Source organism: Oreochromis aureus, linkage group 4 (assembly GCF_013358895.1).
Source record: "Oreochromis aureus strain Israel breed Guangdong linkage group 4, ZZ_aureus, whole genome shotgun sequence".
NCBI lineage: Eukaryota > Metazoa > Chordata > Actinopteri > Cichliformes > Cichlidae > Oreochromis > Oreochromis aureus.
Window position 1 is genome coordinate 8182775 of NC_052945.1, and position 21879 is coordinate 8204653.

At 39.1% G+C, this 21879-nt stretch overlaps 2 protein-coding genes and 3 non-coding genes across 8 annotated transcripts; 1 reads left to right on the top strand and 4 right to left on the bottom strand.

Moving 5' to 3' along the window:
* Positions 1-198: 198 nt before the first annotated feature.
* LOC116314385 (plexin domain-containing protein 1-like) lies at positions 199-11977 on the bottom strand. 4 transcript variants are annotated; one of them, XM_039610696.1, is made up of 14 exons: positions 11651-11977; positions 5731-5897; positions 5305-5448; positions 2623-2692; positions 2403-2525; positions 2193-2311; positions 1988-2087; positions 1815-1910; positions 1645-1726; positions 1512-1572; positions 1299-1419; positions 1167-1202; positions 937-1094; positions 199-827 (listed from the first exon to the last, which is right to left on the bottom strand). In XM_039610696.1, the coding sequence occupies exons 1-14, from the start codon at positions 11727-11729 to the stop codon at positions 714-716; spliced, it is 1470 nt and encodes a 489-aa protein (XP_039466630.1). In that variant the 5' UTR covers positions 11730-11977; the 3' UTR covers positions 199-713. The 4 variants fall into 4 exon arrangements, with proteins under 4 accessions (XP_039466630.1, XP_031588255.2, XP_039466632.1 ...); XM_031732395.2 differs by having other exon boundaries at positions 937-1100; positions 11651-11975; XM_039610698.1 differs by lacking the exon at positions 11651-11977 and adding an exon at positions 7666-7804 and having other exon boundaries at positions 937-1100.
* Positions 3375-3446, bottom strand: trnac-gca. Its single transcript has one exon. It is a non-coding gene; the product is annotated as a tRNA-Cys (tRNA).
* On the bottom strand, positions 5026-5097 carry trnac-gca. Its single transcript has one exon. It is a non-coding gene; the product is annotated as a tRNA-Cys (tRNA).
* Positions 11978-15269: 3292 nt separating the features above from the next.
* On the top strand, positions 15270-15341 carry trnac-gca. Its single transcript has one exon. It is a non-coding gene; the product is annotated as a tRNA-Cys (tRNA).
* A 337-nt stretch (positions 15342-15678) lies between these two features.
* Positions 15679-18781, bottom strand: arl5c (ADP-ribosylation factor-like 5C). The gene is made up of 6 exons (XM_031732371.2): positions 18602-18781; positions 18157-18217; positions 17903-18050; positions 17494-17577; positions 16843-16994; positions 15679-16681 (listed from the first exon to the last, which is right to left on the bottom strand). Exons 1-6 carry the CDS (start codon positions 18645-18647, stop codon positions 16633-16635), a joined length of 540 nt encoding a protein of 179 aa, XP_031588231.1. The 5' UTR covers positions 18648-18781; the 3' UTR covers positions 15679-16632.
* Positions 18782-21879: the final 3098 nt, after the last annotated feature.

Sequence of the window (21879 nt, forward strand, 5' to 3'; positions counted from 1 at the left end):
TCTGTGCTCGCATAGCAAACTTGTGCGATCATCTTTATAGTTTTTTTCCCTTTTCTTTTTTTGTGCTTCACCAGTCCAGTTTTCTCAAATCAAATTTTACACATCTGCCACGTTCACTGCACTACATGCCCTACTTCACTGCTCATGTGATTCTTTTGTTTAGAGTGACATCTGCTGACAAAAGAGTTGCACTGTATCTGCGTATCGGCCTACATTATTTAATGTGTATAGCCAGCTGCACCATTAGAGTATTTCTTTACACTTATTTTATGTACAGCATAGAAGAAAAATGCAGAATCTTTAGTTAAACCCCCCCCCCACCAAAGCATGCATTGCAAGCGGGAGTACTGTTCAGGAAATGATAGGGTTACGTTTGAGCAACACAAAAAAGTGGAACTCAAAAGCATCAGAATCGCAATCAAGAGCAGCAGGAACTGAAAGTGAAGCTCACTCTCTCATATCTTTGCTTATCTGATGAAAAAACTGCAAAGTTTATGTGTGTGAGCTTAGTGGCATGCATTTTACAGTGTAATGCAGTGGAGGGGTTATGAAAACCTTACATTTCTAAATAATGTTCAACAACATTCAGCACCATCCCTTTAAGGTACGTTTTTTAAAAAGACTTTTAAGACTTTTAATCCTTTATTTGGAACTCAATTTGCAATGTCGTTATTTGCACAACATGCATGATCCATAATTTCCTTCACGTGGATTTAACATGGCCCGGCTTCAACAATGCTGTCTTTTTCATGACCGCCTCCTTCCACTTCCGTGTAACCAGACTCTTGCTTTTGAAACTTCAAGGAGGGCCAGTAGCTCTTGCGTCGCTGAAATGCATCAAGCAATAATAATACTCATATTATTATTATTATTATTTAGAATATGAACATCAGCTTGACTCAGACTGAACATGTATAGGATATGTTTTGAACTCACCTGAATGAGGTAAAGTGGTGATACAGCAGAAGGATGGTAGCTGACGTAAAGAGATACCAGTATCAGGGCCAAGAGCAGCACCAGGGCAGATGCTAAGCCAGCGATCACTCCTGTGTTAGCCAGCCCAACGCTCTTGGTTGAAGAATCAGTTTTTACATCTGGAACTAAGACAAATTCTTAAGAATCCATTCCCAAACCTAATCTTACCAGGTTCCACAGGTGGTACTCACCACTACCAGTCTTGAAAACTTGATGTTTAGATTCATCTGAAAGAAAGTAAAAGTTTAAATACTTATTCCATTGTAGATTCTGTTGGTCTTTTTTACTGAGCAAACACACAGAGTTTAGTTCCATACTCTCACCATCACTGTCACAGCCTTTTTGTCGTGGAGTCAGAGAGGTAATGTCCTCGATCTCTGGTGTGATGGAGGCCCCAGTGGAGTTGTCATTCCTGGAGTAATCCTCACATGTTGCGCCTTGGCTCTGCCAATACAGTTGACAGTGCAATTAATGATAAACACATGTAAAAACGTGGACAATACAATACAATAAACTGATATTTAGTCCAACTATACCTCTTCTGCACAATCATAATCCAGCCATTCTTGTCTGTGTCTGTCCATGCCGTCTGAGCATCTAAAACAGGAGACATACAGGGTTAAATGATTATTGTGCTAACACTGCCGGTTTGCAGAATTCCCCACTCACCTCTGCAGTACGTGACACCAACTACAACCAGAGGTTTGGCTGGCTGAGAGGCAGAGCTCACAGCTGTCATGCAGAAGGCAGGCTGCACAGGGAAAGAAAAGGAAAACGCTGCTGATTTTTAAATCTTTGACTGTGGAAAGAAATCTCTGGAGATTTAGATATTCACTTACTAGGCAGAGGAGTGAACTCAACAGCAGAGTAGTTGGTAATCTTTGTAACGTCTATCTCAACTCGATGGTACTCATAGATCATTTGCCGTGGGAGATCTGAAATGGAAATATTATGATTTATATGTGGTTTTTTTTATGGTAGCACTTTATTGTAGTGCACAATTATTGCTGACCTGCTGACTGAGAAGACGGCGACATGACCATGAAGGCATCAGATAACCCAGCTTTCACTGGGTGCTCAGCTGAACTGATCACGTCTACTGACAGAGGTATCTGGTAAAGACAAAAAAAGAAGTTTCACTTAATGCTTGCAAAAATAAGATCAAGTGACCTGACCTGAGAATGCCAGTAAGAGCACAGAGCAGAAATGTTCCTCACGTCTCTGTAGCTGAAAGTGATGGTTCCTGTTTTGTAAAGAGCAACTTGAAATGTAAAACCTCCTACTGACTCCTTGCCGGGGATTCTGACATGTTCCCACTGGACCACAAAGACCTCACCTGAAGATAATGAAAGCCAAATAGAAATCAAACAGAAAGATCAGACAATCTCATACTCAAGGACATGTTCAAATGTCAGATAGTATTATACCATTATCAAGGTATTGCACAGTGGATTCTTTGGAGTAGCTGGGGTCGAAATTAGCCATTAAAGGGGCGATGTACTGTGTTGCAGTCAGCATACGGTGAGTAATGTCCCCTGTGAAGATAAACCCTGGAAAAAGGCCAGAAGGAAAAATATGTAAGACTTGTGTACAACTTACTGCACTGCAGAAGGTCACTTGAACATCTGTTAGAAAATCAAAACGTACCTCCGGTTGCTATGGTAATCTGCCTCAGGTAATGTCCATAAAAAGGAAAGTCAAAGGACAGGGCAACTGGCTGCAAAAAGAGAAGATTCAAACAGACACGGACAAAAGAAGAGATAAAAAAAAAAGATTTATCTGTCATCTAAAAAAAACAGATTGAAGAAATGTCTTTGTTGTCATGTTTTGATTTGTTATTCTGTAGTTAAAAGCACCCCAACTGCTTCTTATATGGTACAAAGAAGCTTCAAAATCTCTGGGAAAACCTTTGTTTTGGACAAATCTCTCAGTAAAAAGATTCGTTCTACTTTCTTTTTTAAAAGACTGTCAGACTGCTCCGTTTCACACAGTCTTTTCTACTTTTCTTGCTCTGTATGAGAAAGAATGAAGGAATATATTTAACATGGTCATCTCAGGCACACAGCTCTAGCTATGAGCACAGAAGCAACACCCACTTGCTGTATGTTAGGGGCAGCTAATCAGAAGAAATGATGGCCTAAAAGGAGAGTGGCTTTATGGGAAAGGAGCTGCATGGCTACATGAAAGATCATATAAGATAAATATGCAGCATTCTGAACTGGGCAACATGCTGAGCTTCTCTGATAGAGTACAAGAATAAAAATATGTAACTGTAAATGAGCACAATAGTCAGTTTTATAACCAGCTGCATTTCTAATGTGAAGAAAATCCTGTATGTTATCTTACAAGAACTAAAATGCCTTCTCCAACATCACTTTGTCATGACCAAAATCCAAAGAAGGGGGCACCCGGATTTGAACCAGGGACCTCTCGATCTGCAGTCAAATGCTCTACCACTGAGCTATACCCCCTACGTACAGGCTTAGCAACTGGTCTTATCACAACACATTGGGTGTACAGGATCTGGACGTGACTGGATGCAGCCTGTCTGTGATTAACATTTTCCCAGCATGCTGTCTGATGTAATTGTTTTTCAGTGGACTAGCTGAATTATAGCGACAACTTGGCTTTGTAAGTACAGACAGTTGAACTGGCTGGGTGTTAACTTTCCAAAACAGATATTCTTCTAAATAACTAACATTCAAAACACTATAATTCATGCCTAAAACTCACATTATCATGACTAGGATCAAGAGCGAGAACATGATCCTGCTGTAACCAAATATAAAGATGATCATGTTCAATTTTAGTTGCAGCAACATCAAAACACGCTTAAGCTGTTTTGGGACTTTCCACATGGCTGTCAACTCTTTCTTAACAGAGGTATACGTTTTCAATGTGATCTGAGAAGTGAAACAAGTGCTGTTTCACCATATATAACCTGGACATCTGCAGTGCCAAAGTGCTGCAGTTCTGTTTTTTCCATAAGTCTTCACTCTTTGTAGTTTTCATCTTTCTATATTTAAAGTGTATTATTATAAGTCAGTTTTGCAGCTCCTCACATGTACCAATATGTTAATGTGCTTCAGCTTTCATGCAACCACATATTTAAGAGGGAACTTCATCTTGACTTGGTCTCATATCAAATGTTAAAGGAAATTTTCAGGTATTTCTAATTAATGCAGAATTATTAAGTATTTGCCAGATTGCAGGAACATATTATTTTTATACTTCAGCTGGATGATGAACCAAAACAGTCAGTTTTAAAAGAAATACGGTGAAAAAATACAGTAAAAATGTGGAGCAAGCGACACTTGCTGGCCAATTTGTTAGGTACAGCTTGCTAGTACTGTGCTGAATGCTTTGCCTGGATTCAGCACTTTGTCTGCTTTAATTCTTTGTGGCACAAATTCAACAAGATGCTGGAAACAGTCCTCATAGATTAAGGACCATATTGTCATTAAAGCACACATTTGCTGCAAATTTGTTGGATCTCAAAGGTATTCTATTGGATTTAAATCTGTTGATTGCAGAGGTACTCGCTGTTTTGTTCAAGAAACAGGAATGAGGTGATCTGAGCTATGTTGTGGCATGTTATCCTGCTGGAAGCAGCCATCTGAAGATGGTGCACTGCGATCAAAAAGAGATAGACATGGTCAGCAACAATATGCAAGTTGACTCATGTAAATAATGCTCAGTTGGAGTTGGTAATAAGGGCCCCAAGGTGTGCCAAGAAAATATCTCCCACACCGTTACAACACCACCAGCCTTAATATTGGTACATTGCAGAAGGGATTTATGCCTTGACGTTGTTAATGCCAAATCCTGATCATACCATTGAAATGTTGCAGTAAAAAAGGCTACTTTTTTTCAAATGTTCTATTGTCCAATTTTGGAGAGCTCACATGAATTGTATTGTTTCTGTCACCCATTTGTTTCCAACAGGTTGTCTTGAACATGTCTAAATAAACTTAACTGGTTGCATGGAAGTAAAGAAGCAGTTCAGCTTAACAAAGTAAGCAGTGTGTATATATATATATATATATATGTAGGGGGCACCCAGATTTGAACTGGGGACCTCTTGATCTGCAGTCAAATGCTCTACCCCTGAGCTATACCCCCCCCACACAAGCATGAACTTTGTAGACCATGTGTAAAGAAATGTTGTAGTGAGCCACTTAATCTACAAACCCGGAGAAATTCTATTCAAGGGTTCACATCATTTTAACTTTTAATTCTGTAAAATCTTACTTCGTTAATATGCTTTTTATGGGTTAAGAAGGAAACAGAAAGTAAGACAGTTCACATATGTCTGTATGTGAGACTCACCACAGCCTGTTTGTATGAATTTGACAGAATGCCATGGACTCTGACTTGGCCATGCCGGACATCATTCATGTCTATCCACAGGTTCTCAGCACGTTGGTTTTCCGGACCAAAGATGCGCCATGTGTAATATTTGCCAGAATCCTCCTTCCATGCAGAAAACAGAAGAGATTAGAGCTTTAAAAGTATGATGTGTGTTGACAGAGTGTGTCGCAAAAGCATCAAAAGTTCCCAGAGAACACGGTTAAATAATAGATTTCAGGTGTTGGGCACAGCTTCTCCATATAAGCAGAGAAGAGTAAGTGTTTCTTTCCAAAAGAGGGCAGTGTTTAACTCCAACTAAAACAAATACAATCAGGTAAGAGCCAAGAACATATTAAATGCCACAAACCATTACAGTAATAAGGAACACTGTGGTGTATCACTTACCACTACACGTGTCATGTTGTCTGGGAGGGTGCTGATGCTTAGTCCTCCACCCAGAACTGCCCTGCTTACTCTAGTGTGGCCTGAAGATGACCTCAGGGTTCTATAAGCATTGCTGTCACCTCCATTAGGATCCTCGTGCTGCTGTGGGGCCACACTGTACCAATCGTCTGTCAAAAATAATGCATATAATTTTACTGTGCCGCCCTAGTCAGGATGCATTTCAGATTATAAACCTGCTGGTTTCATTTCACTGCCTTCAAAAATAGAATGCACATGAAACACTTAATTTTTATTCAGACTGATGGTGTTACGGTCATGCTTAGTGCTCAGTCAGTCAGCCAAGCCGGTATCAGCTGTAGCCTTGTCAGTTAAATGTCCTTGTTGAATGAAAATGAATAGGATACAAATAATATTTACTGACGCTCGGAAAGAACTGTCAGACCCTATAAACAAAGAAAACCATACTGTAGTAAGCAAACTGGGGTAGGTAAGACTTGTTTTAAAATTCTGGGTGTTTTAATTGACAACTTGTCTTTCTTTCAAGCCACAAATTCCTGGTTAATTTTAGGCGTTTATTTTAGCACCATCCTGTAATTTCTTATGGAGTGTGGAAAATGCATGTCTTCTGGTGTGTTTATACTGAGAGCTGGATGTAAACCTGTGGACATCTTTGTCCTTGCACAACCTCTGGAACCAGTGCAGTCTACACATGAAGCCACACAATGAACAATATCTCCTCTCAGCTCTAAAGAATCAGTTCAAAGATAATGGCAAAAATAAACAAATTAAATTTAAAAAAAAATGGCTCTAAATAGTCCTTGCATAGTTTGCAGCTGCCATTGACCTGTTGTAGGAGGAAACTGGCTTCATTATGCAGTTGAAATAGTTCACTTTGCTACCAAAGGACCCCCAATCAATCACATGTTTCTATCATGCTTAACAGATGTTACTAAGTTCTCAAAATTATTTCTAGGCCTATATTTAAGTTCCTCTGTCTTAATCTTTTCCTTTTATGGCCTAGTCAAGATACACTGCTGCGTTTTCACCATCCTAGAGTGGTCTCCTAACTGTTAACATTGCCCTTGGTGTTTTGTAGGTGCCATCTAATGAATTTCAGTTGTGGACTAGCAAGTTTCTCAAAATAAAGTGAGTTACATGTTTTCCTGCTGGCATTTGTCTATCAATTCTGATTTGAATCAGCTTGCATTGTTTAGTGAGGGGATAACATCAAGGGCAAACCCTTTTGTGCAATATGCTTTTTTGTCAGTTTTCCTGCCTTGAAAAATTGAACCTGGAAAGATACACTCATCTGTCTACAGTCATTGCTCTATTTACGACAGTTGATTGCGGGATTTTTACCTAGATTACGGGACACGCCGATGACGTCACGCAGCAGCCTATATAAACCCCCGGCAGTGCTACTTCTTTGCGGGGTGTCTTATCTAACCCTAAATGAGGGCCGTCGCCTGTACGTAACGTTTGCTGTTTTAGGCTTTCAGCAGACTACAGGGGACTTTTTTCAAGTAGCGTTGGAAAGGTCGCGGGTTATATTAAAAAAAAAAGCCAACTTAATCACCCCGTCAAGCTCAGTTTCCTTTCAGAATCACCGTGAATGTATTGCCGTGGTCAGCCCGGCTGCCGCGAAGAGTTAGTCTCTGTTGCTCCGGTGATTTCTTGCAGGGAGTCTTCGCAATTGAGCAGATTAAAAATGAGCAAGGTAACTTGCCGGACCTGCAGTGGTCCGGCTGGGGAACCTAAGCTCAAACACACCCTAAACTAACATTCAAATGCCATAATTTAGGTTGTTACTTAGGTAATATGGACCTGCTTGTTCTCCAGGTCACGCTAATCCTAGCAAGCTAACTCATCCATGAGCTAACGTGCACCTAAAACAACCACAAAACGTGACAGAGAAGATCTTAAAGGTCAACACACCTGAACTGCTGAAATATTGCAGCTTAATCGTTAATTGAATTGAAGCTGGGACAATACTATGTATTTATTTTTCTTTGCAGCAGTAGAAACTAGTTTCAGCTTAAGTCAGTTTAGCCACCTGCAGCCTACACTATCTTTTGTATTAGTAAAATAGACAATGCTAGTGCGTTGGTATGGAAAAGAATGATAGTCATGTTTTCAAAGCAAGCTAAAGCCACCTGTTGCAGTGACTCAGTCTTGCACACCTGAGTTGAATATACCGTAATGCAGCCTAACATCACGGCTGTGTATTCTAATTTACCTGGAAATTTCAGTACAGATTTTACTGTTTTCAAAAGCTCAGAAAGGGTGTATGTAGCTGAAGAGTGAACCCAATCTGTTGAGTGTAAAACACCATGTGTGTTGTTTAACTCTTGTTGTGCTCATGTTGTCAAGTCTAATTGAGGATAATGGGAGGGCTCCCTTGCATGCAGACACTTCCCACCCCAGCTTGTGTTAATGAGAAAATTAACAGAGTAGATCTTAATCCTTTCTTGCTGCAGTTTTCCATAAAGAAGCCTCAGCAAAGAAAAATCAGACAATCATCAGGAAAGTAAAATTTATATATTGACTCAGACATTTTCAATTTGGCCATAATTCCGTAACCGAGTTTCAGTGGGTGCCAGTACCCAGTGGAGCTCCTCTCTTGCCAGCGAAATGTCAGTTGATGTTGGTTTGATGCCTGCGTTTCTGTCTTGAGTGTGGGAGGACAGCTCAGGGCTGCTGGTCCCTCAGCTTTGTCCAGTGCCAAACCCCCAGAGTTCAGACTGTGTGGGACACTGGCGAGGCCTGCTTTAAACATCGCTCTGCATTCACAGTTATAATGCTGATGTCTTCCACAGTCACCAAAGCTACAGTGTGTCATTTAACAAGTTTCTAAAGTGGCAGCTCAAATGTTTTGACCTCATTGTATTTATGCTACTCTCCACCCTTTGAATCAATTAAGTGCTTCGTCAATGTGTTCGTGGCAGCTTGTATATTACGCCTAGACGTGTGATTGTTGAGCACCAGATCCACCCTGTAGTGGCATCTATGAGGTAAGAGCACAAATGATGTCTGCAGTGCAGCAGATGAACATATTCTAGTATAACAAAAGCTGGGAGGAGTGCATGTGCTGAATATGAAGCTATGATATCTACTTGGGTCATCATGACCCCCACTAGTCATTTTATTGAATTTACTGGCAGAACAAGCAGTGAGATTTGAGTCAGACTCTGCAAGTGAGCTGAAACTGCATAACAGTCCAATCTGCTTGGTGTCTAACAACATTTCTTGGAATGGAAGATTGTGCAGTGGAAGAAAATAGAAACCCCCTTTTCAGTCATGCTTTGGGATTTGATTTCAAGATTCACTTGAACTAATTTGTAACACTGGTATTGTCTTTGGAATTGCAAGATGTAGCTATAAAAACTGTTTAGACTAAACTTAGACTGATTCTAAAAATTTTGAGCCTTTCATTAAAATGTTTAAACATATGGCCAAACATTTTAGAAAATGAATGGAAACCTAGCATATAAATGTTATTACTTCACGAAAGGACCCACACAAAGGAGGTGTAACAGAGAGAGGGTTGAGCAGTGACTGTGCATCGAGATTTGTTTTATGCGTCTTTCTGGCTTTGTGAAGTTTCGGGTGATTCCTTGGTTAGAAGGTATTACCTGAGAAAATCAACATTTGCACAGAGTTTGGATAAAAAGATATTAAAGAAGGAAGCCACAACTGGTCACACTTATAGATGGAGTTTGGTCTAACTTGATTATTTTAAAAAAGGTTTGTTTGCTGGGTTAAAGTTTAAAAGAAAAAGATAAAGGATAACCAAATAAAAGCCTCGTGAGGTGAAAGAGAAACCTTTTTTTCCCCTGCACTAAATGGGCAGATGTTTTGGAATGAAAACTGATCTCTGCCCACTCTTTTAGGAGCTACCAAACCACAACATTTAGCTGCCTTTTTCTGCAAGTGGTCAGCTCAGAGTGGTCTGAGAGGACACACCCTTCCTGTGCAGAGGCTGAAGGAGTTGGCATGAAGCACCAAACGTCCCCTGGTTCATTTCAAAAAGCGTGTCTGAATTGTGTAAGTGCAGTTTCAGTAGAAAGCACATATTAAACTTGAAGTCTCCCAGTTCAAATGAGATAGCTGATAAGTGGACCCGCTCTCATGTGCTGGCATGCTGTTGCAATAGTTTCATGATTTTAGAGGAACATCCTTTAAAAATAACACCCAGAATATAAAACATGTCACACAATAACCCCAAGAGGGTGCAACAAATTTCACGTTAAGCCTTTAAAGACAAGAGACAAGTCTTTGTTAAGAAAACAAATGTACTGATTACCTCACTTTTCTTCTGTTATGGAGAAACTAAATCTCTGCGTTCAAGACATACAAACATTATTTCTGCTTTTCATTTTCAGATAAGAGAAATGAATTAAGGAGACAAAGTTCAGACCGCAGCTATTTCACATACAAAGCCTTCTCCAAATAACTACATAATTCAAAGTTGCTCAGCTGTTGGCAGATGGCTGTTTTTGTTGCTGCCACTTTCCTAAAACACATCCATGTTTTGCTATCGCTAGTGACATTACACATGACTTTTATAAAATAAGGGCCCGCAGACAATAACATCCTATCTGTGGTTCAGTCTCAGAAAACAATTCGTCACACTTTGTTTCTCTTTCTTGTAATATTTTTTTTATACTTTGCTCCAAAATGCCTGGATTAACTTCAGGCTATTTGTTAAGCAAACTTCTCAGCAGGACAAAAGATGAGAGGCCAAACACTGAGGTCATTTCTGGGTGCACGTTTCATTTCAGCTCAGGGCTCTGTGTTTTTACAGTCTGGTCCAGATGATGTTGATGGCTTTCGGGGCCAAAGTCATTTTTAAAAAAGGTTGAACTGTATATAATGTTGAGTGGCAGTGCAGATAAGAACCAATAGGAAAAGGAAAGGAGGATTTTGCTAGGTCAACAGAGACAGTTGACCCCTAATGTTGCAAGAACATGGAGTGCCTCCTTCGCAACACTATGATGCAGAAGAACTCTCAAACTTTCCGCTGTTTTTATGAAATAAGCTTTCTGATGAGCTCTATCGCTAGGAAGAAAAAGTATGACCAATTTTCAGTTTATATCACATCTCTTTCTCAGACAGCTGTTTTAGCTCAGGAATCGCTGAAAGGATGAGCTGGGATGCAAAAAGGGAGTTTCCAGAGACTAACCAGTCAGACTCCCAAATCAGCTAACATGTTTCCCAACCATTACTCCACATACTTGCATTTCCATCGAGAAATATACAAGTGATAGACTCACGTCGTCCATGCAGCAGGCTCGTAAAAAGTTGCGCCAAACTGTTGCAGGGATGCAAGAAGAAAAACAAGTCTAAATCTAATTTTAACCTGAGACGGGCTGTTTGTGGGTTGCTGTTTAGACTGTCGCATGCTTGTGGAAGAGGGTATTTTTATTGTGCACTTTATTGTAAACTAGGTCATTCACTTGTGTGTAAAATGAAAAGGGCATGGTATACCCATTTGCTGCTCGATAAAGATTCCCACTGAAGTTCTGTGGCTTAGAGCAAATTAAATTAACACGCAGAGTCGCATGTGCAACATCAGGATAAAAATTTAAAAAACACACATTCTATAAATAAGAATGCCAAATGTTCATTTAGCTTTAGAGTAAATGGGAAAATGACTGTTATTGCTAATCATAAATACCAGAGCACAGGCTTCAAAGCATACAGCAAATTATTAAAAAAAAGAAATGTATATATATATATATATATATATATATATATATATATATCTATATATATATATATATATATATATATATATATATATATATATATGAAGAAGCTGCCAGAGAAAAATCAGCTGCAGGCTTAAGCATCTTTGTGATAAAATCAGGCAAAATAAACAAAAGCATTGATGATGATGCATGAAAAAGACAGAGCTCACCTGTCTGCTGCTGAACCCAAACTTCAGCAAGCTCTGTTTGGGAGAGACAGAGAAATAGCATCACCAACCTCAGACACATGTTCGACCTCAAAAAGACAAAAGCAAAAATGACAGCCTCGTCTCTGCTCCTCTTTCTCCTCTTTGCAGAAATTTTTTTTTTCTCGTCACTCTCGATCTCACTGCCGGCACACACCACCCTGTTTGTAACTACACCCCTTCTCTCCTCCTCAAAGCTGTTCCCCTGCTGCCATGGTGATTGCAAAGACACAGAGATCAGCTCGCTGGGGTCCACAATAGGTCTGGACCTTGAGTTTTCCTCCTTTCTGTTTATATTAACCACACAGCGACTCTGCTCATTCCTCAGTGAAGTTCCCTGGAATCACAGCATCATTCAGAGAAATAATAAAAGTAAGACCAACAATGGCAGCAGCAGAATGGCGCCTCCCTCTGTCCAAACAGGCTGTGAGGACAGTCAGAAATCTGACAGATTAGATTAGACGTGGCGATCATGATGCTAACAATGCCAGGCCTAAAATCTAAACATTGTCATCAACCTTTCGTAACCCACATGGCACACAAAACTTTCTTTGTAGGTGTTTAATTTCCAGCGGTTTTGTAAAAGGCCTGCTTTAGATGACGTGCAAACTGGCAAAAAGCAAAGTTTGCAAGTAACACGGTTGACTCCACCACCTCTCTATTTAATTATCTCTATCTGCTATGCGAGCAAACACGGAATCTCTGGCAGGGAAAATGACAGCTGAGAGTTTATTAGATTCACAGCTGGAGAGATAATCAGTACCATGTCTCATAAACACAGTATACAGCATGACAGCAGCAGGTGTCAGTTTTCACACAGTGACAATGTGAGGACAGTAAATAAACGGATAATATGCATCTTCCAAATGTTCCTCTGTTAAAATGTTGGTGTGCATAATTCACGATGGTTAAAAACCTACTGCGTTCACAAAGGGTATCCTGTAATTTCAAACTTACTGCAATTACGTGCAAAGAGGAACTGCCGCCTGCTAAACATCCCTTAGGGTCATTTGGGTTCATAGGCTCTCTTAAAACAATGCTGACATACCCATGTGCATTTTAAAAATATTACTATTGTTTTTATTTTCTGACTTTCAGTTAAAGCTAAAGTTAAAGCTAAAGTGAAGCCTCAGACAGGAACCAGTCTTCCAAGGTATGTTTCATAAAAGACATTTTGACATATCACCTTGGAAAAAAGAAAATAAGTGTGCAAAATTCCATTCAGTTTCATTTGTATAGTGCCAAATCACAACAACGGTTTCATTAATAATAATACTAATAATAGCATTAATAATAATAATAATAGAGGGAAAATCTCAACAATTACAGAATTTCCTATGAGCTAGCACTTGGCAACAATGAGAATGAAGAACTCCCTTTTAACAGGAAGAAATCTCCGGCAGAACCAGGCACTGGTTGGGGATGAATTGACAGAGACAAGAGAAAAGAAGAGCACAGAGAAACCAGGAATAACAAGCAGGACAACTACAAAAGTTAATGATGTGCATATGTGCATCATGGAGAGTCTCACAGCAGCCTGAGGATAAAGATGCATGACTAAAGCATAGCTCAGGGTCACCTGATCCAGCCTATACTATAAGGTTCATCAAAGGGTAAGTTTGAAGTTTAATCTTAAAGGTTTTTGTGAAGGTAACGTCAAATAATTTGAATGTCAAAAATGCTAATGACGTCAAGAAAGTTGATATAATAAATTTGTCCAGAAACAGCAGGAACGGCTATGGCATTGCACTGCTTATATATCACTGTCTTTTCATTTTTATTCAAGTGCTGTAATTCAAGTAGCTGTAGCAAAATGCTTCAGGTAAATTTGCTTGTGTCACTTGGGTGTGGATTTTGTGTTCTGGTCACTGACAGCTTTCTTTGTCAGTTCTCCTTGCTTTGCATTTGTCTCCATTGCTTTCATTAGTATCACCTGTGTTGAATTATTAGTATAGTTTTTGGTATATACTGTATGCACTGTTCCAAAACATAAAAGAACATTTAAATCGCACATTGTTTCTTGATTAATTAAATATTCCACTTTTATTGACATGGACTGGGAAAGTTTATGAAAGCATAATGGTATTTTGCTGTCGTCAGTTATTGGAAACCCTCTGATGGCTGCATTTGTCTGCTCTCCCATTTCCTCTTTTCAGTTGCCTATCTATTTCAGTTCCTCTTCTTGAGTCCTTGTTTTCTGTCCTGATGGTACTTTTCATGTTTTTAGGTATTTCCTGTGACCTTTTGGAATTTTTAGTTTGGTCTGATATGTTTTTAGTTGTATATCTGTGTTTATTTTAGCCTATTGATTTAAGAAGAAAGTAAAATTTATTTATATAATGCTTTTCAAGATAAGAAATCTCAAAGTTCTTTACAGCAGCATCAATAAAACTAGCTTGTGCAAAGTCAAAATGAGGACACATCAACCACGAAAACAGGGCATCACAACAATCCAAGCAAGAGGAGATGAACAGGCGAGTCCACTTTTTGAGAACAACTTTTTAGGAGTTTAGCAATGTTTCTTAAATGGAATAAATTAAAAAAGAGCAGGTCAGAGACTTGATGTGAACATCAAAAATCAAAGATTGATCAAAAATGAACTCAGATACTTGTGATATTATGACACTATCACAGTGAACCGGTTTAATATATGTTTAATACAAGGTACCACAACACAAGATCTCATGATCAACTGTATCGAGGGCTTAGCTGAGGTCCAACAAATCAGAGAGTAAGGGGACAAAAAGTCAGCCTTATCCTATATATTTGTCCTGCACATATGTGTATTTCAGTAACTTGAAAGGTGTATATCAGAATAAAAGTCTAAGAAAAATGTTATTTGGCAATCGAATGTAGACTTGAAAAACATTCCTTACTTGATTGCTCCTGTCAACATGACTGTTTACAGTTTAAATTTTAAAAAGGTCAGAAAAATTGTGGCTTCATGTCTAAAGAAAAAATCCCAAACTCTGTGGTAGGTAAACATGTGTGACTTAAGACGTACACAAAGGATACTTTTTCAAAAATCACAGTCTTCAGATGTGGTGATAGTCACACAGTGCTGAGGTGACCACAGTTTTCACTTCTCACCTTTAAAAGAAAGAAGTCACTTCTGCACATCATTTTTTTTCTTCATTTATGTTGAGTCATTGTTAAAACAGCTGATGATGTTTGCATCCACAAAGGCTGGATCAGCTCTTTTTGCGTGCCAGAAGGATTGTTGTTGTATGTTTAATAACTCTGTTTGATTTTAAACCACGTGATGATGATTGTTTTCCATTTCCTTTTCTTTTTGCTTAAATAAATATGGAAACTTACCCCCCTTTGTGCTTCTTGTCACGAATGTGACGCGTGTTCTTAATCTCGCCTTCCAGTTACAGTGACAGCCATAAATGTAAGCTCATTTCTCCCTCTGGCGGTCAGAAAACCGTATATTATTTAGCGATTAAATACCACGGCTGTCGTCAAAATCAACTCAAATTTAGCTGTTCGAGTAATTATGAAAAACGAAATGTCCAAAACAAGATCATAGGATCAATTCTATTGTATCTAAAACAGGAGCATGCCGCTCGGGATAGCGTGCGGGGGTATAGCTCAGTGGTAGAGCATTTGACTGCAGATCAAGAGGTCTCCGGTTCAAATCCGGATGCCCCCTAAAATCTAATTTTGCTCTTTGCCAGTGAAACGCTGTGAAAAACGCGACATTTGTTGTTGAAGTCGTGTTAGTGCTCTCGTAACGTTGTAGTTTAGGCGCTATTGTTTAATAAACAAGACAAACGTTATATTGAAGAAAGGGCGTCAATACGAAGCTGTCAAGCAGGACGAAAACAGGAAGACCACAGAGAAGATTCATGAATGTAGTAAAGGAGGGTATACAGAGGGCTGGGGGGACAGAGACAAGGATGGTAAAGACAAAGGAAGCCAAAGGTAAACAAGCGTTAACAACTTCAATAGCATGCTGCCCATCGCTTATTAAAATAAAAACACACATATAGCAATAATAATATTTATTTAAAAAAATCAAACTATACAGTATGTACATTGTAAAATTATGACTCATAGCAGCTAGCGCATTCTCCCATTCAAGAAATCGCTGTCATATACAGTACATAGTCCAAGAGCATTAAAAAAAAGAATAAATTAATATAAATATTCAGGTTTAATAAAGCTAAAATCATTTGCTGGCGTTAAATTTAATTTTAACATCAGATGCAGGCTTGTAGGCTTTTGCAGCATTGCAGAAATCCTGAGAAGGAAAACCAGTGCAGCTGCATAATGTTCTTTTGTTTTTTTTCTTTATAGTCTTACTGTTTGCTGGTAAACTGTGATGAATCAGTAGTTTGGCAACTAAGAACAAAAATCTTCATTTATAAGAACTAAGTCAAAATGAAATTATGATTGTCTTATTTTAAAGTGTCTGTGGAATTACTGGATCAGTTTGACAAAATTAAGATACTAACAGGAAAATATATGACTTAGTGTTACAAACCTGCCTTATTGTTTTCCATTCTAATAATAGAATAATAACATTTTAGTCACTTTTGACAGTTTAAAGTGGAATGTGATACTTCTGGTGAGGTAGGATAATTTGCCTAAACATTGTTCTCATTTACACACAGGCCACTTATGTCAATACATAACTAACACTTTGTAAGCAACCCCCCCCTCCTCAGTGCACAACCTCCAGATTACTAAAATATAATCAAACCACCAAACAGTTTTTGAAGCTTGTCTGTTGTCATGTTTCCGAGGCTGAAGTACACACAACGCAGGTTTCTTCAGGATGTCACATAGTCAGTAAGTCACACTGTAGACGTGGCGAGACAGTTTCTGTCACAGATGTCATGGTCACAGGCTCAAAACACTGTAAATAATCCTGACACTGCGGCCTTTGTGGTGCCCGAGAGGCTGGTTCAGTTTCAGGACTTTTAATCCATTGTTTTCTTCTAGTTTGCCACAACCCGCGACTTCATCCAGTCCAGACTGGCAGGTAGACTGCAGGGAGAGATCAGAAGCATTTTGATAAGTGTTTCAAAGGCTCTTATTTCAACAGAAGCTGTGATATGCAGAGGCATGTTTCTGTCAACTACGTCACATATTTGTGAAGAGTGAGTCATGCTTGGTGATACTGAGAGCTGGAGGTGCGTTAGACTCACCCCTCTCCTGTCAGGGCGCAGCAGGCTTGAACATGCCAGGAGTGTGTTGTGATGGAGTCGAGCGTGAGGAACTGGGAGATCTCTGCCGCTGTCAGGGAACCCTTCATGTCCTGTTTGTTGGCCAGGATGAGAATGGCTGCATTCTGTAGGTCCTAAAAAGAAGGAAAAAAATGGGTTACCGATACAGTGTCTGCACTTGCGTTCCACTGGAAACACATGATGTTGTTAAAAACAAACAGCAACCTCAGCGGAACATTGAAACGCACAGACATGCTGACTATAAGAAGAAAGTTCCTCATCACAGTATGTCATGGGTGAGTAATCTGCTCTCACATCTATTACGCAATCAGTGTGTGTCTGAAAGCGGGAGGGAACGTCAAACACCAAAACACAAATGCCAAAAGAGGGCAGCTTCACAAAACAACAATGTGATTGTACGTCAAAGCAGCTCTCAAAGAAAACAGGCGAAACACTTCATATTTAAACAATAAAGCAAAGTATGATTAACCCTCCTGTACCTGTTTATCATCCGTAAGCAGCATTCAAATATGTTAAAAGGCATTTTAATATAGTTATGACCAAGTAAAGTTTCCTAACTTGCCTAAACGTTTAAATAAAGTCAGTCTCTACGCTATGTTTTAAAGATCCTACCTCATGTGCGAGCATTCGGTGAAGTTCTTCTTTGGTTACAGTCAGTCGTTCCCGGTCAGTGCTGTCCACAACCAGAATGACGATCTGAAAGGGAAATAACAGTTATTAAACCTGTTATAAGGTCGTTCTTATCAGGACCCAATTTATGGGATGGTTGATTCATAAGAGGGAGTCAGCATGTCTACAATGCTCTATTAACAATACAGTACCTGTAAACAATGGATTACAGGAAAAGTCATAAAACAGATGCAGGTGCAATAGCAGCCAGCACTTCGAAAGCTTTCACTTTCTCTGGATTCATTTTCGGGAACTGCCAATATCACTTCCAATGCACTTTAATGAAAAATTTACTGTGTTTTTAAAGTTTTTTAGAGATAGAAAGGATCCGAGGAGTGTATGTGAGCCATACCTCTGTGTTCCCATAGTAGGAGTACCAGCTAGCTCGCAGGCTCTCCTGTCCTCCGATATCCCAAACCAAAAAGTGAGTCTTCCGAACGGTGATCTGCTCGACGTTGCTGCCAATAGTTGGTGATGTGTGGACGGCTTCTTTCGTCAGACTAGATGTATTTGAGGAAGGGAAAAGATGCATTTAGAATTAGATTAACTGTGAGAATAGATTTTAAAAAACTGCTGAAAGACTCAGAAAGCAGTCAGATCACTCACAATTGATAGAGGATGGTCGTCTTCCCAGCATTATCCAAACCCACAATGATGACTTTGTGCTCTGTAGGAAAGTTAAACATGTTAAAGTTGCATGCTCACTGCAAATTCAGCCTCAGGAGATATATGTACACACAGATAAAATAAAACGCAGGTACATGAGGGTGATGTCTTGAACAGATTCACATCTCTTATCAAAAGACTGTTCTTGCAGTAAAACACGTCCAACACTTGGTTCAAGTGTCTTATATAAGAAAGGACTGAAACTTTACTGTGTCAGGAAATCAGTTTTTAGTGAGGTGATCAAACATTAGAGTCAAATTGTGTTTCACAGTTATCACATATCACCCGACACAGGAGCTTAACACACCGACGGGCTTTTATACTTCATTTAAACAGCAACAATTCAGACATAACAAGACGAACACAAGAATTAAAGCAGATGTACCTTTGTCCCCGAAAACAGCCATCATCTTAGACAGCAGGTATCCCATGTTCAACAGGTATGAGTGCTCGATGAGCGGTGAATACAAAAGAAATCCAGAGGAAGCAGACTTCAGTATCGATTAGAAGCTGACTGTCAGACTGACTCTGCTGCGGGATCTGTTATCAGTTTCTGCCTCGGCATACCATTTGTGGGCGGCGCTTCCTCCTCAGAAAAAAAGTCTGCACTTTTCGCCGAGTGAGTCACGAACAGCGTAGATAATAATGATGGTGCGTTCAGTGCTGTGGGGAATACAGAACGTGGGCCGGTGAGGGATTTGTCAAGGCCTGGATTATCCACAAAGTAAATGGGGGTTTGTGTGGAACAGTGCGGGTTATGTTACAGATGCCAGTCGGTAGGCTGTTTTTTCTTTCCTTTTTTTGTTTAAATAATTGTAAGTTAAAGATTGTTCAGATGAGATTTTCCCAACATCTTAAAAGCATCACTGGAAGACTGAGATTGTTTTAGGGTCATGTGTGGTCGTCTTTGTACTTTCACACATTTACTTGCTTGTGTTTTAGTAGGGATGCTGCCACAGATCAGCACATATCTTTTTGTTGCACGAGTGTGAGAGAGGTGTTCACTGTTATATAGAGCCAATCAAATTGTGAGACGCTGACTCCATATTTGAGAAAATTAATGAAATACTGGGCTGTGCCAAATAAACAGGGCACCCTGTCACCCTAGACAGAAAGTATTAACTGTAATACAGTAAACCCTGGCTATCATTACATTTCTATATTCTACTGTATATAGAATTTTATTTATTCTACCCTCATTTTTACAAAGTGGAAAAAATCTAAAAATAGAAGCTGCCCTTTCTTTGTACATGTGATAATTTACTTTGGGGTGATAAAGTCATTTAAGGCATTTAGATTTTATTGTTTTGTTTTGTTTTTATTTGGACCAAATATTCTAAATATATTTTAAATGTCTCCCTAAACGCTTTCTTTGTCCCGTTCATTTTGTAGTGACCTCCTTATCAGGTCTGTAGAAAATTACTTGTGCTCCAAACTGAGGAAGAATATGTTTGTAAAAGCCAAATAAGTACAAAAAAAATGTATTAGCGTACATCAAATGCTTCTATGTGTGCTGAAAATTTATTTACCTCATTAAAAATCGAAAATCTGAGCTCACCTATAGTCCCTGAAGGCAACCTACAAGTCCTGTCACACCGACGGCACGAGTGGGATGATGACGCAGTCGGTGACGCGTATGTCCGCTCTATATATGGAAAGAGAAGTAAAACTGTGTAGCTTCCTTTCTGAGAAATGCAGGAACTTATCGGCCTGTAAAAACCAACAGAAAGCAAAACTGGCTTCAACTGAAGAATTCCCCGGGATTTCCACTGAACCGTCCAAATAATTTCATATCAGTTCCACTCTCAACTCTCCAGTTACACAATCACAACACTGATGACCTCTCTGCATATTAGGGCCTCTGATTTGACAGTTTTGTCTTATTTTCAAACCCATAAGAGATTCAGTAATGAGGCATGTTTATATTCACTGAATCAGCCAAAGTATTGTACCTGTATTTATTTCCCTATAATTTCTTTATAGCTTCAAGTGTTTTAAGTGTAATTAATTGCCAGTTTTCAATCTGGAAATGAACATATACTGAAGGTGAAAGGCATTTTTATTGAGGTAAAAGTAATCACATAAGCACACTTTCTCATGAGGAATGCTGTTATGGTATCTGTTATCATCATCATCATCATCATCATCATTATTATTATTACAGCTGCACATTTCTTTTCCACTATAATTAAGCATTTAATGTTACCTTATCACTCTCCAGTAGTTCTGTTTGCTACATTAAAGGATCTACGATGTGATTTTTTAAAATTAACTTGCATGTCAAACAGTATATATAAAACTTGAAATTAGCTCTACTTTATAACCGTGATATGCTCCTTATTGTTAATACAGATGATCTGATAACAGTCATCAGAAACACTTTGAAAGATGTCATCCCACATGTGTACACTTCAAAGTCTGAAGCACTGATACTGCAGATAACTTTTTGTGTTTTTCTTTAAAATTATCCTGCTTTAACTGTAATAATGGAAGTTTACCCTTTGACATAGGTTCACATGCAAACATATGTTACGTATTTGTTCTGTCCCGTTCTGTCAGTTATTACAGTCATCTTGACCCTGTTAAGCAACGCTCTGATGTAAGTCTCACATTTCAAGTTACAGATGGAAACCGCGTCTTAGGTTAGTGACAGTTCGTCCTGTGCAGAACATCAGCTCAACGATGACAAAAACCACATCCTGGAGTGAGCCAGCTGCACTTCATAACTGCTTTTTGTTTTGTCACACAGCAAATGCAGGTGTTTTGAAATGTGCTGCAATTTGATACAAGTATTTTGGAGATTACGTTTCTGTGAATACAAAGTGAAACGTTTTTTTTTTTTCTTGGAAATCTGTCAACATTCTTGTGGCTCGTTGTTTTGCAGGTTTACACCCAGCAGAAGTATGGGATAGGTTCTACAGGCAGGGTGGTGTTGGCCTTTTTTAAAATAAGACACAGTCATATGAAAAAGCTTAGTACAACCTGATGAATCAATAGCTTGTAAAACTACCTGTAGAAAAAAAAAAAAAAAAAGCAGAGTAATTGTTTTGAGCATCATAAGGAAATTTTGGCCCACTCTTCTTTACAGCATTGCTTCTGCTCATTGGGGTTTGCAGGGATTTGTTTTTGCACAGCTTTTCAAAGGTCTTAGGTTGATTCAACAAGTTGATTCTTTTTCTTTTCAGACATTCTGTTGTGTATTTGCTACTGCTCTTGGGATTATTATCCTGTTGCATGACCTTGTTTGGTCCAGCCTGTAGCTGTCAGACAGATGGTCTCACATTTGTGTCTTGAATATTTTGGTATACAGAGGTGGTCATGGTGTTGCTGCAAAACAAAATAAGCACAGTTCCTCCCTCCTCCACCACTGTGCTTCACAGTTGCTATGATGTTTTTGTGCTAAATTGATGGTGTGCATTATGGGTAAACATCTCCACATTGGTCCCATCTGTCCAAAGGTCATTATTCCGCAACTCTTGTAGCTTGTTCAGATTCATCTTTGTGAAGCCATGATACTGTGTTCTTTTTAGAGAGAAGAAGCTTTCTGATGGCAGTCTTTCAATTCATACCCTTGTTGATGCTTTCTCTAATTATTCTATGATGCACTTTAACATTTAATATGCTAACAGAAGCCTGTCGAGTTTGAGATGTAGCTCTTGGGTA

What these genes read in the sequence shown, in the direction of transcription:
- LOC116314385 (XM_031732395.2), bottom strand. Translation starts at nt 11,729, where the DNA reads ATGTGTCTGAGGTTGGTGATGCTATTTCTCTGTCTCTCCCAAACAGAG. An exon ending in TTGGGTTCAGCAGCAGACAG is followed by an intron (nt 5,898 to 11,650) that starts GTGAGCTCTGTC and finishes TATTTTTGACAG; the next exon opens with ACGATTGGTACAGTGTGGCC. An exon ending in GCCGTCTTCTCAGTCAGCAG is followed by an intron (nt 1,911 to 1,987) that starts GTCAGCAATAAT and finishes TTTCCATTTCAG; the next exon opens with ATCTCCCACGGCAAATGATC.
- arl5c (XM_031732371.2), bottom strand. Translation starts at nt 18,647, where the DNA reads ATGGGATACCTGCTGTCTAAGATGATGGCTGTTTTCGGGGACAAAG. An exon ending in GGCTGTTTTCGGGGACAAAG is followed by an intron (nt 18,218 to 18,601) that starts GTACATCTGCTT and finishes ACTTTCCTACAG; the next exon opens with AGCACAAAGTCATCATTGTG. An exon ending in TGCGCCCTGACAGGAGAGGG is followed by an intron (nt 16,682 to 16,842) that starts GTGAGTCTAACG and finishes CTCTCCCTGCAG; the next exon opens with TCTACCTGCCAGTCTGGACT.